Source organism: Eptatretus burgeri, chromosome 17, assembly GCF_056783735.1.
Source record: "Eptatretus burgeri isolate ZD-2024b chromosome 17, Ebu_testis_v1, whole genome shotgun sequence".
Classification (NCBI taxonomy): Eukaryota; Metazoa; Chordata; class Myxini; order Myxiniformes; family Myxinidae; genus Eptatretus; species Eptatretus burgeri.
In genome coordinates, this window is record NC_140977.1 from 46,025,968 (window position 1) to 46,043,410 (window position 17,443).

The 17,443-nt window shown below is 42.0% G+C and overlaps 1 protein-coding gene across 2 annotated transcripts in view; it reads left to right on the forward strand.

Annotated features, from left to right (window-relative positions):
* Window positions 1-17,443, forward strand: part of LOC147009966 (uncharacterized) — a 104,683-nt gene that overhangs the window by 82,106 nt on the left and 5,134 nt on the right. Inside the window, exons 14-15 of one of the 2 annotated variants that reach the window (XM_085863275.1) lie at window positions 6,372-6,467; window positions 10,343-10,447. In XM_085863275.1, the coding sequence (XP_085719401.1) occupies window positions 6,372-6,467; window positions 10,343-10,407 (161 nt within the window). In that variant the 3' untranslated portion in view covers window positions 10,408-10,447. The remainder of the gene's footprint in view (window positions 1-6,371; window positions 6,468-10,342; window positions 10,448-17,443) is intronic. The other variant, XM_085863271.1, reaches the window with a different exon arrangement.

A 17,443-nucleotide genomic window follows, 5' to 3' on the forward strand; every position in this document is an offset into this window, starting at 1 on the left:
GAAGTGTGTCAAAATGGCCGACTTTGTCAATTTTTGTGAACATCGTATAAATTCCTTCAAAAATTTTCTTTTCCAGAACCACCAGCCAGAATTCTAGCAAATTTGGATCACAACATTAGGACACGGTCCTTATATTAAATTTTGGAGGCCATGCTGATCACTTGACCGGAAGTGTGTCAAAATGGCGGTCACGCAAATTCCTTCCAGAATCTTCTTCTCTACACCCACCTGTCAGAATGCTAACAAATTTGGGTTGCAACACGATGGTAGGGTAGGGATGTTAATTATATTGTGAAAGTCCTGTGGATCACATGATCAGAAGTATGTCAAAATGGCTGACCGTCAACTTTTGGGAAAATCGCATTTACTTTCAAAATCTTCTTCTGTAGACCCACCCGTCAATGCAACCAAATTTGGGTTACAAATTAGGACAGGGTAGTGATGTTAAAGTGTGGAGGTCATGCCGATCACATGATCGGAAATGTGTCAAGATGGTAGACTTGGTGAAATATTTTAATCCAGCGGAAATGTGAAAAAGCATGTTGTGGCGTCATTATGAAGTTTTTGGGTTGATTCATCATCTCTGGGCTATCCTGAATCAGAATCAGCCGGGTGCCAGACTCGCACCCTTGAGGAATTTTTTTAGAGGTAAAAAACAAAATGGCCACCAACGACTTTCAATAAATTCTGTTTTGGTCTATATCTTCACTTTTAATGCACTTACAAACCACTATGTTTTCATGGTCAAGGAATCCAATAATGATAAAATTGAAGGTGGATATATACAAGACCTGTCTCATATTTTCAAGATGGCCACCATTTTAATATGAAAAATGGCTATTTTGCAGTTCCACTGATCACTTCGAGTAAGAAATTTAATTTGATGAACCCTCAAATATTAATACTACGAACAATAATAGTCCATGACGGCTGAAGTAACTTACTTGCAATGATCAATGAATTGATGATTATATTGGAATACGATTTTTACACAAATATATCTGGATACATGTGGATAGTTGACTATGACTTTGGGTTATGTCTTAAAGTAAGTATGTACATGTATATGATTTTGAAATTACCTTTTATTTTTAGGCAAACAAATATTAACTTTGTTAAGGATGCAATGTTCCACATTATGTTCAATCTTCGTCATCGTCGTCATGATTAGCAGCTACTGCCCTTGTCTGTTCGTTAGAACAGTCTGATCCAGCATTACAACTGCAAAACATCGAACATGACTTCGGTGCTGCCACACAACCACACTTCCCGGTGGAACATGGCCGGCTGGTGGAGCATCCACACTTGATCAGCTGCAGAATGGTGACTGGTGCAGCAGACACATCAGGTGGAAGTGTGGTTGGACACAACGTCGCACCGTCCTCACCTTCTTGCCATCCATACTTGATGGGATCCAAGTTCGGAGGGTCTGACTGAGTGGCCGATTTCCATATAATGACTTGATGATGAGCGTGATGTACATGTTGAACAAAGGCATCATGCGATGGGGGCAACGACTTCAATTTCGGAGCAGAGGTAATCTTGGAGTTGGCCATCTTAGACTTCGACAACTGATACCGGTGTATGGACATATCGCCTTCGACTTTGGAACCATAACAGGCAGCAATGAAGGTAGTTGCTTCAGTTATCATCTTTTCCTCGTCTGCTTCCAGCTGACCAAGTAAGGTGGGATGATGTCCGCCCATTAGTACCTTCAGCGCTGTGGCCTTTCCAATGCCAAACAAATACGACACAGTATCACATCCGGTCAGGGCAGGTACAGCAGGCAGATATTTGGCGATGTTTTTGTGTTTCAGTGTTGTTTGGCGAATGTCTACATTTGCCCTCCCAGCACACGGACTCTCCATGCTGACATCCACAGTCATTCTTTCCTCGAGGTAGAAATGAATCAACAGGACAAAGACATCTGTATCGTCGCAGACCACTTTGATGTGTGTCACCACTGACACCTGACACAATTCTAACGAAGTGATGGATGATGATGACATCTGCTTCTTCATGGTGTTTTCAGATCTTGTTTCTGGAGAGTGGAATGGTTCCATACTTGTACTGGTGTAGGATCTTTTCCAGTGATCACCAGTTTGGTCTGGTTGTCCACAATGTGGGTCATCAGATACTGACAGATCAAATCGATCAGTTGTACTTTGTTGTAGGCCACATTTAGGACCACTTTTTGCGCTGGAAGTGTTGTGTGTAAGTTGAGTTGATGTTTTCGACTTGAATCATGACCTGCGTGACTGGATCTCGTCATTTGTTTCGTGCTGATTTTGATGTACATGTCGAAAATCAGGTATACGTCACAACACTCCAGGTGGTATTTGATGGTTCCCATGAAGTTGATCACATTATCCTCAACTGTACCATTTGTGGGCCAATGTACAGTCCATAACATGGCGCATCCATCGATGATGACAGCATCTGGAACACCTTGGATTCGACTTGATTGCTCATCTTGGAGTTTCCTCTTCAGGATTACTTTCGACTGTGCCCACATCTGACCGCTCTCATCAAAGAAGGAGGCTGGGACAGGGGACAGTTCGTAAGAGAAGACATCCTTGATATCAATATCCCTGTATTGTTGGAGACATATGACTCGGGTGTAGATCAATTCGGTATCGTATACTGGCCTTTCCATCCAGCTTGATGCTCTTTTTGGTCGAAGTCATCAGGGTCACTTTCTTGGTTAGTGTCTTGTTGAAGCTTGTTGGCCATCCACATTCAAATTCCGCCATCTGTTTTTTGTTTTTAGTAGATCGAGGATTTGGATGGGGGATGATAAGAGGTGGTGGTGAACAGCTGTTTTGAAAGCCTGGAGGGAAGAATGGGAATGAATAGAGTGAGGGAGTTTATTCCAAAGGCGGGAAAAAAGAGGAATGAAAGAGTGAAGGTGAGCAGTGATTCGTGATTTTGGTAGTTTTACCAGAAGGGGGTTGTTGGCGGACCTTGAGTGCCCTGCGGAAATGTGGTGGGGACAAATCGCAGAGAGAGAGCAGGGGGGGGGGCGAGGCTGGAGAGGAGACGGTACAAGACAGTAAGACCACCGACCAACCTCCGGTGATTGAGTGAGAGGCCCAAAGACTCAGCCTCATTGCGGGAGATGCCAATGATCCGAAATGCCTTGGTTTCTACAGCGTGCAGCCGAGAAAGGTGGGAGGCAGGAGGACCAGCCCAGAGGGGAGAGCAGTACTGGCTGCAGACAAAATCTTGAGAGAATGTCGTCCAATCTGTTGTCGTCCAATCTTGAGAGAATCATCAACATTTACCTTGTCTGTTGCATGAAACATAGTAGTAGACACCAAAATTGTGTGTGTAAGTGCATTAAAAGTGAAGATATAGCCCAAAACAGAATTTATCGAAAGTCACTGGCGGCCATTTTGTGTTTCGCCTCTAAAAAAAATTCCTCAAGGGTGCGAGTCTTGCATCCGGCTGATTCTGATTCAGGATAGCTCAGAGATGATGAATCGACCAAAAAACTTCATAATGACGCTAAAGCACGCTTCGCCCTGAAATGGCTGTTTGGCATCGAGACTATTTTGAAAATCATGTAAATTCCTTTGAAAATTTTCCTCACCAGACCCACCAGTCAAAATCCTACCAAATTTGTGTTACAGCATTAGGCCAGGGCTCAGATAAGCTGCAGGTCCAGCGGCCCTATTTTTAGCTCGCCTGTTCGAAGAACAGAGAGCTATTGCGATACCCCCAGCGTCAGCGTCAGCATCAGCGTGAAAATGTTAAAGTTTTTGGTGCAACTTATTTAGAAGCTTGCCATTCATTTCATATGTGTACTAGGATGCTGATATTTGGCAAGGAGATTCCTTTGGGGTATACTATTGGTGTAGTGAAGTTGAAATTAAATAATAATTTCAAATGTTTTAAATTTTTGACCTGTTTTGAACTTAACTTTTTTGGAGCACATCAACGTTAAAGTTTTTGGTGCAAGTTATTTAGAAGCTTGCCATTCATTTAATATGTGTACTAGGATGCTGATATTTGGCATGGAGGTTCCTTTCGGGTATACTATTGGTGTAGTGAAGTTGAAATACACAAATGATTTTTAAAAAAAAATTTAAATTTCAACCAAAGATGGTGATGGTATACTTTATATTTAAACCAGAGAGTTGGTGTCAAAGCCACCCAATGCTCACCTGTTTATACTAGACGCTTGCCATTCATTTAATATGTGTACTAGTTCACTGACTACAATATACAAATACATATGTTGCTTTAAAATTATTTGGATCAGACTTTACTGCAATGCTTTATAAAAAATATTATTAGACCAGTCTTTTTAAAACGATAAATGTATAAACAGGCGAGCATTGGGTGGCTTTGACACCAACTCTCTGGTTTAAATATAAAGTATACCAGAATATAAAAGCTATTTAATCATGTGACTAAATAGTTCTTGTCCATTTGATTAATACATAAATCATCATTAATTGATAGAAAACAAAGGAAATGAATATTCCCAACAAGGTCTTCTCAATTATAGCATGGCACATGGGTTTTAATCAATATTGTGAATATGGGCATGCAGACTGTTTTCATTTTATCAAATTGGTTACAGCTTAAGATGTTTCAGCTGAAAGGTCCAAAAAAATGCTTCAAGAGGAAAGAAAAGGTTGTGACTAATTCCCTTACACTATTTCACATTCCACATAGCTTCCCATCGACTTCATTCAGCATTTATACTGATTTAGGTTTAAATACAGAAGACAAGAAAAAATATATGAAAAATATTAAAAACCTTGGAAATGTGAATTTATTGGTGTTCATTCAACATTCTGCTTTTGCAAAAGCGAAGTTCCACCGAGACAACCAAAGACAACATCTTATGTCAAAGAACCATGCATTTTGCAAGAGCACCCAGGCTTTGCAGTTTGTCACGAAAGAAACTTTCAACATGTTTTCACAGGCTTGATCAAATACTGCATTTGGACTTTTAATGCTTTTGATTTGAAAACTACTTCCACACCCTCCTGCTCACAAAAGCAAATGGACATTCCCACATCAAAACTGTGGAACATTTAATACTTCCCCTCCCCTATAACAGAATCACTGATATCACAGAATCCATCATCGAAATGGCTCATACATGTCATGATCCCCTGTCCAACTCACAATCCCGTGAGCTCTGCGGAAACCCAGTGGAAATGCAACTCTCAAGTGACCATGAGACCTGAAACCCATTATCTTCTTCCTCATCCATATATACACATCATCAAAAGTAAATAATGACATGCTTTCTTTCACAATGTCACGAGATTCACAATGTCCTCAGAGAAAGACCTTTGTAATGACAAGGGTAGCAAGGACCTGTGTAACCTCCTTGGTAAAAACCCCTGCTTGAGAGAATGCCACATAATTATTTGGGTGGTGCATAAACAGATGCTGCCTCAACCGCTGAGGCCAATCTTTACAAGCCCGATGATGCCTATCGGTTCAAAATCCTTTTAACTGTCACTTTGGTCATTTTACACTGAAGTGAAAACTTGTAGGGAGGGCATGGCGATTATGAATATGACAACTCGAAAGATGTCTTTGGCTTCGCGTAGCAGGAAGCACCAACATGGTGGTCGAATGATGTTTCAGGTTGAAATTGTGAGTGGAGTTGGATAAACTGTCCAACAAATGGGTGGACCGGAATGTTACACACACACACAGGCGGAAGGATACACAAACAAGTGTATTGTTATATCGATTAAATTTTTGCCTTGTCACTTAACCATTATCATCATCATCACCTCTCTACAAAGGGTCAGTTCTGCTGAAACAGTTTTGGTGAAGGTTACAATCCTGGATGAGTCACCAATCAGACACAGAAAGTCAGAGCAGGAATTTGGTTGTGGTGCTCATGATTGCCTCACCTCCTCTTCACGAAGGACACTGTGGTGTCTTTAATTTACATCAACTCATTTTGTAAGATGGGACGACCAGTTTAACGTCCATCTGAGGGACGGCACACACGTTGATGAATTGCCTTGCCTTTTAAAAAAATCAGAATGAGTTTATAACTGGGCCGAGATTGAAACCCAGAGGAGACAGCTTTGAGGTGAGAGTGTGTACCTATAAGCCATCCTGACATTCTGCCCTGGTTTGTTATGTTAGATGGTTTCTTTGTCATCCTTAAGAGATCACAGTTTAATATCACGTAATCCCAAAAATTTCTGATTTGTAAATGTTGTTTGAAGAATTTATCTGTAAATTTCATTGTTATCTGCATATTTCTAATGCACACACGAAAGTGTAATTGTCAATGAAAATATTGAGGTTACTGATTAAATCTGGAAAAAAAATACCTATATATGCTGTGTGCACTCAAAACTTTTTCTTATTTATTATCATTACAGAAGAAGAAGAGAAGCATGTTGAAAACTGGTTGTCTTCTTACAACAACTTTATTTCAAACTACAACATGAGGAGCAAAGGCAGCTCTCAAAATACAGGTGAAGAGAAGAAATCCAACCACTCTCCTGTTCGAAAGAGTCAGTTCAATTTCCATGTTTGTAAAACGGTGTTCCTACATCATTCTCAGTTAACGGCACATAAGGTGGTTCACCCACATGTGAAACATTACAAGTGTCCAGTTTGTGCAAAAGCCTTTTCACATTCATCACAACTGGATATGCATAAGATTGTTCACGCAGATAGGAAGCCCTACAAGTGCTCAGTTTGCCAAAAGGCCTTCACAAATTTAATGTATTTGAAAATGCACCGGAAGATTCACATCAGAGAAATGTCAAACAAATGTTGTTAGTGGGGCGGCTTAGCCCAAATATTCAAAAGAATTGTGCATTTTGTGATACAAGCACCAAATTTGGCAGAAATGTACATTAATATGTTGCGAACATTTACAGATCTTGGGCCACTTGAAATTCTCTCTTTATGTCCGCCATATTGGATTTCAAAATGGCCGCCACTTGAAATCTACATTTGCTATTATCTCTGGACGTAATGCGGCTATTGACTTGATTCTGGTATCTAAATGTATGTTTTTTGGGTCAAGGAATCCAATGGTACCATTTCAACTTAATATTATCGATCACAGTCTGTTATATAATTTTCTTTGGAAATTATCTAGGCAAATATTGGATTCAACACAATACTTTGAAAAGAATGTCTTAGTTCTGTAAATGTCTTAGGTATAATACTGACATGCGACATGGTCTAGTATTTGAGGCTAGGTGTACTGGTATCTGAGGCTAGGTATATACCGGTACTGAAGATACGTGTACATAAACAGTGTCATGTTAACAAGTTCAGCATTGGCACAAGTACATGTATGTTGTTGACTCATCGTCATGTGCAGTCCCCTTCACACACACAGAGGGCTGTGCACTGAAGGGCAGTCTTTTTGCAATTGCAAAAGGAGACGGTGGAGCAGTTGGGCTCACTGACAACCCCAGTGCCTGACGTCGCTGGTTGGTTGCGGGACCAGAAGTTGCCAGGGTGATCGAATAATTCCAGGATGGGAACCAACACTGGAGATGGCAAACAGCAGACACACGTCATCATGATCAGACGCCAAGTGTACAGGCCTCATTTGTGAAAGATGTTCGCTCTCTCGTCGGTGTCATAGAGGAGATGGCCAACCCATTTGAGGAGGAGAGTCAGGATGTAGTCAAACTAGACACAAAGGAGATCGCAGATCCTGCTGCTGTGGAGACCGTGATGAATGCCAAGAGGATTGGCCAAGAGCAGTTGGAGGCTTTCACCAGTCTGTTGGACAGAACAAAGGCAGTGGATGCACCCATTCCTCGTAACAAGCTGAAGGTGTTCAGCACTTCCACTCCAAGAAGCCAGAGCATAGGTCAGCAACAGCTCGCCTGCATCAAGAATGACCGTGAACTCTTCGCACGCCTGTACATTGGCTGCCAGACGAGGGATGGAAACCTTGAGGAGTTCTTTTGTCACGAGAATAAGGCATGTCCTCCTGCATTGTCTGATGGTGGAAGCCTCTGCACTGGTCCCAAGAGTGATCTCCTCACATGCTTGGAAGAAGTCTCCGACGCAAAGACAGAGACTCCTGTCACGACCTGTATTGTGCTTGATGGAGCAGCCATCGTCCAGATGCTGAAGCCGGCTGCATCAAAGACCTTTGAAGAGTATGCACAACAGATATTCATCCCATATATGTCCACGAAGCTGCAAACAGTGTCACGCCTGGATCTGGTCTGGGATACTTACCTTGCTGATTCACTGAAAGGTAGTACACGTGCAAAGCGGGGACAAGGTGTGCGGAGACGTGTGGTGGCTGCCGCAGCCATACCAGGAAACTGGCAGAACTTCCTACGAGTGGACAGCAACAAGACCGAGCTGTTCAGGTTCCTCTCAGCAGCTCTCATGGAATGGTTTGACCAGGAGGACAAGCAACTCGTCATTACTGATGGAGAGGCAGTGCTCAGCAAGCCACTACTGCCAGATCTGACCTCACTTGCCCCATGTAACCATGAAGAAGCTGACAGTCGGATGTTGCTGCATGCATCTCACGCAGTCCAGCATGGACACCATGCAATACTCATCCGGACTGTAGACACCGATGTTGTGGTGCTGGCAGTGTCCCTGGCACAGGAGTTGCAACCAGAAGACAAACTGTGGCTGGCATTCGGAACGGGCCAGAGTTTCCGATACCTAGCAGCACACGAAATAGCAGCTGGATTGGGACGAGAGAAGGCTCGTGCACTGCCAATGTTCCATGCTCTAACTGGATGTGACACTGTGTCTAGTTTTCATAGACATGGCAAGAAGACTGCGTGGGCAGTCTGGACGGTATTGCCAGAACTCACTGAGGCGCTGCTGCTGCTGTCCTCTGCACCTCGTGACATACCAGACGATGCAATGCGCATCATCGAGAGGTTCGTGATCCTGTTGTATGATCGAACCAGCAAATGCACAGACATTGACAAGGCCAGGAGGAAACTCTTCGCAAGCAAGAACAATGTGCAGCTCATCCCTCCAACGAAGGCAGCTCTGGAAGAACATGTCAAGAGGGCAGTGTATCAAAGTGGACATGTGTGGGGTCAGATACTGCTGCCAGGACCAGAGCTCCCTCCACCAACCAACTGGGGTTGGTCAAGGACTGGAGAAGGACAGTACACACCTTACTGGACCAGGCTAACTGAGGCAGCTCACAGCTGCATTGAGCTGGTTTCTTGCAAGTGCAAGAAAGGGTATGTGAGGCGCTGCAAGTGCAAAAAGACTGCCCTTCAGTGCACAGCCCTCTGTGTGTGTGAAGGGGACTGCACATGACGATGAGTCAACAACATACATGTACTTGTGCCAATGCTGAACTTGTTAACATGACACTGTTTATGTACACGTATCTTCAGTACCGGTATATACCTAGCCTCAGATACCAGTACACCGAGCCTCAATACTAGACCATGTAGCATGTCAGTATTATATCAAAGACATTTACAGAACGAAGACATTCTTTTCAAAGTATTGTGTTGAATCCAGTATTTGCCTAGATAATTTCCAAATAAAATTATATAACAGACTGTGATAGATAATATTAAGTTGAAAATGGTACCATTGGATTCCTTGCCCCCAAAAACATACATTTAGATACCAGAATAAAGTCAATACCTGCATTACGTCCAGAGATAATAGCAAATGTAGATTTCAAGTGGCGGCCATTTTGAAATCCAATATGGAGGACATAAAGAGAGAATTTCAAGTGGCCCAAGATCTGAAAATGTTCGCAACATATTAATGTATATTTGTGCCAAATTTGGTGCTTGTATCACAAAATGCACAATTCTTTTGAATATTTGGGCTAAGCCGCCCCACTACCAGAAGATTCATTCGTGAGAAAACGATTTTCGGTGCTCGATTTGTAACCAAACGTTCACGACTTCATATTACCTGCAGAAGCACGAGGTGGTTTGTACTGGGGAAACGATATTCCGTTGCAATGTTTGTAAAATGTTCTTCTCGAGTTTATTTTACCTGCAGAACCATAAGATTATTCACATTCACAAAAATACTTTTGATTCCCCTTTTTGTAAAAAGACCTCCTCGAGTTCATCTTACCCGAAGAAAGATAAGATAGTTCACTCCCGTTAGAAGACTTTCAGTTGCTTCAATTGTTAGAAGACAAACTTTGGTTTGTTTACGGCATTAAAACGGGTGATGAAGGTTGTGGTCAAGCTTCATCGGAATTGCAAGTGTAGTTTCTGAGAAGAAAGCAAATAACTATTTTGGGGGGCAACCCCGGTATACCCTCTTCAGGCCCGATTATTTTAATGCTGTGAGTAAACTTTGGTACATCCCGGGTGATGAACGTTGCGGTCAAGTTTCACAAAAATTGTGTGCTTAGTTTCAGAGAAGTTGCAAGCGTTTGTGGATGGATGGATTGACGTGCAGACTTTCCAGGCGGACTGACTGACTGACATCCCATAAGCTCCCAGGAACGATGTTCCAGGTGAGCTAAAAATTGAGAGAAAAAAATTACCCTTATCCTCCCGTAATGTTAATTCTTTGTTCGTTTAATTTGATCTTTAATTTAATTTATTTTACCTGCCGATCTCTGGAGATTCCTCATGGAGAACCCAGCCACGGTCACCTTTACGGTGATCCCGCTCGTTAATTATTTTCCTTCTATTGAAACAAGTTGTTTTTGTTGCACTCAATGAAACCAGCTCAATGAAGCTGGTTAATTTCACCATATTCCTTAATCTTTTGTTCACTCAATATAATTCTCCAAACAGAAGAAGAAGTTAAGTTCAATACTTTGGTAATTTCACATTTTCTTGTGGATATATGGAGAAAGAGGGACCATGGCATTGCTTGCTGAAAGTTAATTTGTTATGTACGCTTAGTTAGAAGAATCGTAGATATTATTGCATCCGATTACCCGCAAAAGAGAATTTCTCATGGCAGGGACCAAGTCCCAACTCTGTCCTCCTCTCCTCACCCTTGTAGAAGAAAATTTACTCACAGGTTCTTTTAACAATTTATTTTAACAGCGTTGAATCACTCAAAACATATTTATGGAGGAAGGCACCCCATCAGTGGTGGAGTCCTCTCTGACTTAGTGCTCAAGAGTGTCTCTTTTATACACTCGAGCAAACAATGAAGCAATGAGACAATTTGAGCAAGACCAGACAAGAACTGCTTGTCAGGATGAACTCAGCAAATTCAAAAGCACAAACAACTTTCTCAACATTTAATGATGAAATCCAAAGCCAGCTACAGCAAACAGGCTCTGATCTTTATTTTTAGCTTATCCGGAATTTACATTCCAGATAAGGTATCATCATCGTGCATCATCCGTCCATCTCCTTTTTTGACTTCTCTAGCCAAACCGCTGGGCTGATCCGGCTTAAATTTTGCAGCAACATTCCGCTCCTGACTTGGCAATAGGAATTGCAAAGCTCCTTCCGGTCACATGACTTTAAGTTTGTCAAAATGGTTGACTTAGTAAATTTCTTCAAAAATCTTCTTCTCCAGAGCCACCATTCAGAATGCTACCAAATATGGGTTGCAACATTAGGCCAGGGCAGGGTTGTTAAATTGGGGTGGCCATGCCGATCACATGACCGTAAGTGTGTCAAAATGGCGGTCCCGCAAATTCCTTCCAAAATCTTCTTCTCCTGATCCACCAGTCAGAATGCTACAAAATTTGCATTACACCATTAGGCTAGCGCAGGGATCTTAAATATTCCAATTGTATGACCGGAAGTGAGTCAAAATGGCGAACATGGTCAACTTTTGGGACAATCACATCGATTCCTTTCAAAATCTTCTTCTCCAGACCCACCCTTCAATGCGACCAAATTTGTGTTTCAACATTAGGACAGGGTGGTGCTATTAAATTGCGGAGGCCATGCTGATCACATGACCGGAAGTGTGTCAAAATAGCCGACTTTGTCAATTTTTGTGAACATCGTATAAATTCCTTCAAAAATTTTCTTTTCCAGAACCACCAGCCAGAATTCTACCAAATTTGGGTCACAACATTAGGACACGGTCCTTGTATTAAATTTTGGAGGCCATGCTGATCACTTGACCGGAAGTGTGTCAAAATAGCTGTCACGCAAATTCCTTCCAGAATCTTCTTCTCTACACCCACCTGTCAGAATGCTAACAAATTTGGGTTGCAACATCATGGTGGGGTAGGGATGTTAATTATATTGTGAAAGTCCTGTGGATCACATGATCAGAAGTATGTCAAAATGGCTGACCATCAACTTTTGGGAAAATCGCATTTACAGTAGTACCTCTACTTACGAATTTAATTCGTTCTGGGAGTAGTTTCGTAACGTGAAACCTTCGTAAGTAGAGACGCCTTTTGAATGTAAATGCGCTAATCCGTTCCAAGCCCCGCAAAATTCGGACATTTTTTTTTAATAAATCATAAAAATGCATCAGAACATGAAACAAATACATGTTAAAATTAGATTACCGCACAATAAACATAAAACGAGAGGCACATAATGTAAAAAACAAAGAATAAAGGAAATAATAAAAATATTCATTTACCTTTTAACTGCTATTCTCGTTACTTTTTGGCCTCTTTGTTTACTGGTCCTTATCATCAGTGTTTTTTGCCTCGCGTTTCGTGAAGAATTGATCCAATGACGTCTGCTTTTGCCGGCTTTTAACAATCCGTCGGAAATGCGCGAGGCAGACATCATCATAGTGCGCGATAGCCCGACTTGTGAACACTTTTTCCGGGTGATTCTTTTCAACAAATTCCGAGACTTCATGGAATTTTCCTAAAATGTCTTTGATTTGGGCTGATGGAATAATGGCTGCCTCCTCCTCCTCCTCTTTGAACTCCTCCTGCACCGCGGTGTGTTGCATCACCTCCAATTCCTGCAGCTCCTTCGTCGAAAGCTCCTCGTTGTGCTCCTGAATCAGCTCGTTGATGTCCTCGTCATCCACCTCAAGACCCATGCCCTTTCCCAGCGAAATAATTTCGCCATGGCGAAGAACAGAGTGAAGTCCAGTCCTCCTTTTAAACTTCTCGAACCACCCACGCGATGCCTTAAACTCCTGGTGTAGTCCTTGCGCCGAATTTCCCTCGCCTGTATCCTCCTTCACGAGGTCAGTGAAGATGGCGGTTGCCTTTACGCAAATTATGGCCTCTGTCACTGTCACCAGCGATCTCTTTCTCCTTTATCCACACGAGTAACAACCTCTCCATCTCATCGTTCACTGCCGACCTCCTCTTGGAAATGACAGAGAGGCCTTTGGAAGGAGCCGTAGCTTTTAGGGCTTCCTTTTGTTTTATTATCGTGCCGATCGTAGATATATTACGGCCATATTCTTCTGCGAGATCAATCAAACGCATCCCCTTTTCATACTTTTCTATTATCTCTTGCTTTGTTTGTATGGCCAGAAAAACTCTCTTCTTCTTCTTTTCTCCTTGTCCACTTTTCTTCATTGCTTTCTTGGGGTCCATTGTGAATAAAAGTTACTGTAATCCACACGCGTACTGTACTGTAACACTCTCCGAGCACTTCGTAGCGGGACCATAGACTGTATGCAGTATAAATATATTTACAGAGCGGGACGGGGACACGAAGAGCATGCTGGGATACACGCATACGCAAAGGGTTGCTAGGCAGATTTTAGGCGATAGCCAATGGCAGAGCAGCTACAAGTTTGTTTACGTTCGGGAAACTCTGGGAGCAGCGAAAAGCAGTGCGTACTGTGCTGTATTTTTGACTTCGTATCCTGAAACGCCTTCGTAACTAGAGGCAATATTTTCCCATTCAGGCGCTTCGTAACCTGAAACATTCGTATGTAGAGACATTCGTAAGTAGAGGTACCACTGTACTTTCAAAATCCTCTTCTGCCGACCCACCCGTCAATGCAACCAAATTTGGGTTACAACATTAGGACAGGGTAGTGATGTTAAATTGTGGAGGTCATGCCGATCACATGATCGGAAATGTGTCAAGATGGTAGACTTGGTGAAATATTTTAATCCAGCGGAAATGTGAAAAAGCATGTTGTGGCATCATTATGAAGTTTTTGGGTTGATTCATCATCTCTGGGCTATCCTGAATCACAATCAGCCGGGTGCCAGACTCGCACCCTTGAGGAATTTTTTTTAGAGGTAAAAAACAAAATGGCCACCACCGACTTTTGATAAATTCTGTTTTGGTCTATATCTTCACTTTTAATGCACTTACAAACCACTATGTTTTCATGGTCAAGGAATCCGATAATGATAAAATTGAAGGTGGATATATAAGACCTGTCTCAAATTTTCAAGATGGCCACCATTTTAATATGAAAAATGTCTATTTTGCAGTTCCAATGATCACTTCGAGTAAGAAATTGAATTTGATGAACCCTCAAATATTAATACTATGTACAATAATAATCAATGACGGCTGAAGTAACTTACTTGCAATGATCAATGAATTGATGATTATATTGGAATACGATTTTTACACAAATATATCTGGATACATGTGGATAGTTGACTATGACTTTGGGTTATGTCCTAAAGTAAGTATGTACATGTATATGATTTTGAAATTACCTTTTATTTTTCGGCAAACAAATATTAACTTTGTTAAGGATGCAATGTTCCACATTATGTTCAATCTTCGTCATCGTCGTCGTGATTAGCAGCTACTGCCCTTGTCTGTTCGTTACAACAGTCTGATCCAGCATTACAACTGCAAAACTTCGAACATGACATCGGTGCTGCCACACAACCACACCTCCCGGTGGAACATGGCCGGCTGGTGGAGCATCCACACTTGATCAGCTGCAGAATGGTGACTGGTGCAGCAGACATCAGGTGGAAGTGTGGTTGGACACAACGTCGCACCGTCCTCACCTTCTTGCCATCCATACTTGATGGGATCCAAGTTCGGAGGGTCTGACTGAGTGGCCGATTTCCATATAATGACTTGATGATGAGCGTGATGTACATGTTGAACAAAGGCGTCATGCGATGGGGACAACGACTTCAATTTCGGAGCAGAGGTAATCTTGGAGTTGGCCATCTTAGACTTTGACAACTGATACCGGTGTATGGACATATCGCCTTCGACTTTGGAACCATAACAGGCAGCAATGAAGGTAGTTGCCTCAGTTATCATCTTTTCCTCGTCTGCTTCCAGCTGACCAAGTAAAGTGGGATGATGTCCGCCCATTAGTACCTTCAGCGCTGTGGCCTTTCCAATGCCAAACAAATACGACACAGTATCACATCTGGTCAGAGCAGGTACAGCAGGCAGATATTTGGTGATGCTTTTGTGTTTCAGTGCTGTTTGGCGAATGTCTATGTTTGCCCTCCCAGCACACGGACTCTCCATGCTGACATCCACAGTCATTCTTTCCTCGAGGTAGAAATGAGTCAACAGGACAAATACATCTGTATCATCACAGACCACTTTGATGTGTGAGTCACCACTGACACCTGACACAATTCTAACGAAGTGATGGATGATGATGACATCTGCTTCTTCATGGTGTGTTTTCAGATTCTGTCTCTGGAGAGTGGAATGGTTCCATACTTGTCCTGGTGTAGGATCTTTTCCAGTGATCACCAGTTTGGTCTGGTTGTCCACAATGTGGGTCATCAGATACTGACAGATCAAATCGATCAGTTGTACTTTGTTGTAGGCCACATTTTGGACCACTTTTTGCGCTGGAAGTGTTGTGTGTAAGTTGAGTTGATGTTTTCGACTTGAATCATGACCTGCGTGACTGGATCTCGTCATTTGTTTCGTGCTGATTTTGATGTACCTGTCGAAAATCAGGTATACGTCACAACACTCCAGGTGGTATTTGATGGTCCCATGAAGTTGATCACATAATCCTCAACTGTACCATTTGTGGGCCAATGTACAGTCCATAACATGGCGCATCCATCGATGATGACAGCATCTGGAACACCTTGGATTCGACTTGATTGCTCATCTTGGGGTTTCGTCTTCAGGATTGCTTTTGACTGAGACCGCATCGCACCGATCTCATCAAACAAGGAGTCTGGGACAGGGGACAGTTCGTAAGACAGGACATCCTTGATATCAATATCCCTGTATTGTTGGAGACATATGACTCGGGTGTAGATCAATTTGGTATCGTATACTGGCCTTTCCATCCAGCTTGATGCTCTTTTTGATCGAAGTCATCAGGGTCACTTTCTTGGTTAGTTTTGTTCAAGCTTTTTGGCCATCCAGATTCAAATTCCGCCATCTGTTGTCGTCCAATCTTGAGAGAATCATTAACGTTTACCTTGTCTGTCACATAAAAACATAGTCGTAGACACCAAAATTGTGTGGTAAGTACATTAGAAGTGAAGATATAGCCCAAAACAGAATATATCGAAAGTTGGTGGTGGCCATTTTGTTTTTCGCCTCCAAAAAAAATTCCTCAATGGTGCGAGTCTTGCATCCGGCTGATTCTGATTCAGGATAGCTCAGAGATGATGAATCAACCAAAAAAACTTCATAATGACGCGAAAGCACGCTTCGCCCTGAAATGGCTGTTTGCCATCGAGACTATTTGGAAAATCGTGTCAATTTCTTCGAAAATTTTCCTCACCAGACCCACCAGTCAGAATCCTACCAAATTTGGGTTACAGCATTAGTCCAGGGCTCAGATAACCTGCAGGTCCAGTGGTCCTATTTTTTAAGTATAAAGTATACCAAAATATAAAAGCTATTTCATCATGCAACTAAATAGTTCTTGTCCATTTGATTAATACATAAATCATCATTAATTGATAGAAAACAAAGGAAATGAATATTCCCAACAAGGTCTTCTCAATTATAGCATGGCACATGGGTTTGAAAATCAATATTGTGATTATGGGCATGCAGACTGTTTTCATTTCATCAAATGGGTTACAACTGAAGATGTTTCAGCTGAAAGGTCCAAAAAAATTATTTAAGAGGAAACAAAACGTTGTGACTAATTCCCTTACACTATTTCACATTCCACATAGCTTCCCATCTACTTCAATCAGCATTTATACTGATTTAAGTTTAAAAACAGAAGACAAGAAAAAAGATATTAAAAACCTTGGAAATGTGAATTAATTGGTGTTCATTCAACATTCTGCTTTTGCAAAAGCGAAGTTCAATCGAGGCAACTTAAGATAACATCTTATGTCAAAGAACCATGCATTTTGCAAGAGCACCCAGGCTTTGCAGTTTGTCACGAAAGAAACTTTCGACATGTTTTCACAGGCTTGATCAAATACTGCATTTGGACTTTTAATGCTTTTGATTTGAAAACTACTTCCACACCCTCCTACTCATAAAAGCAAATGGGCATTCCCACATCAAAACTATGGAACATTTAATACTTCCCCTCCCCTATAACAGAATCACTGATATCACAGAATCCATCATCGAAATGGCTCATACATGTCATGGTCCCCTGTCCAACTCACAATCCCGTGAGATATGCAGAAACCCAGTGGAAATGCAACTCTCAAGTG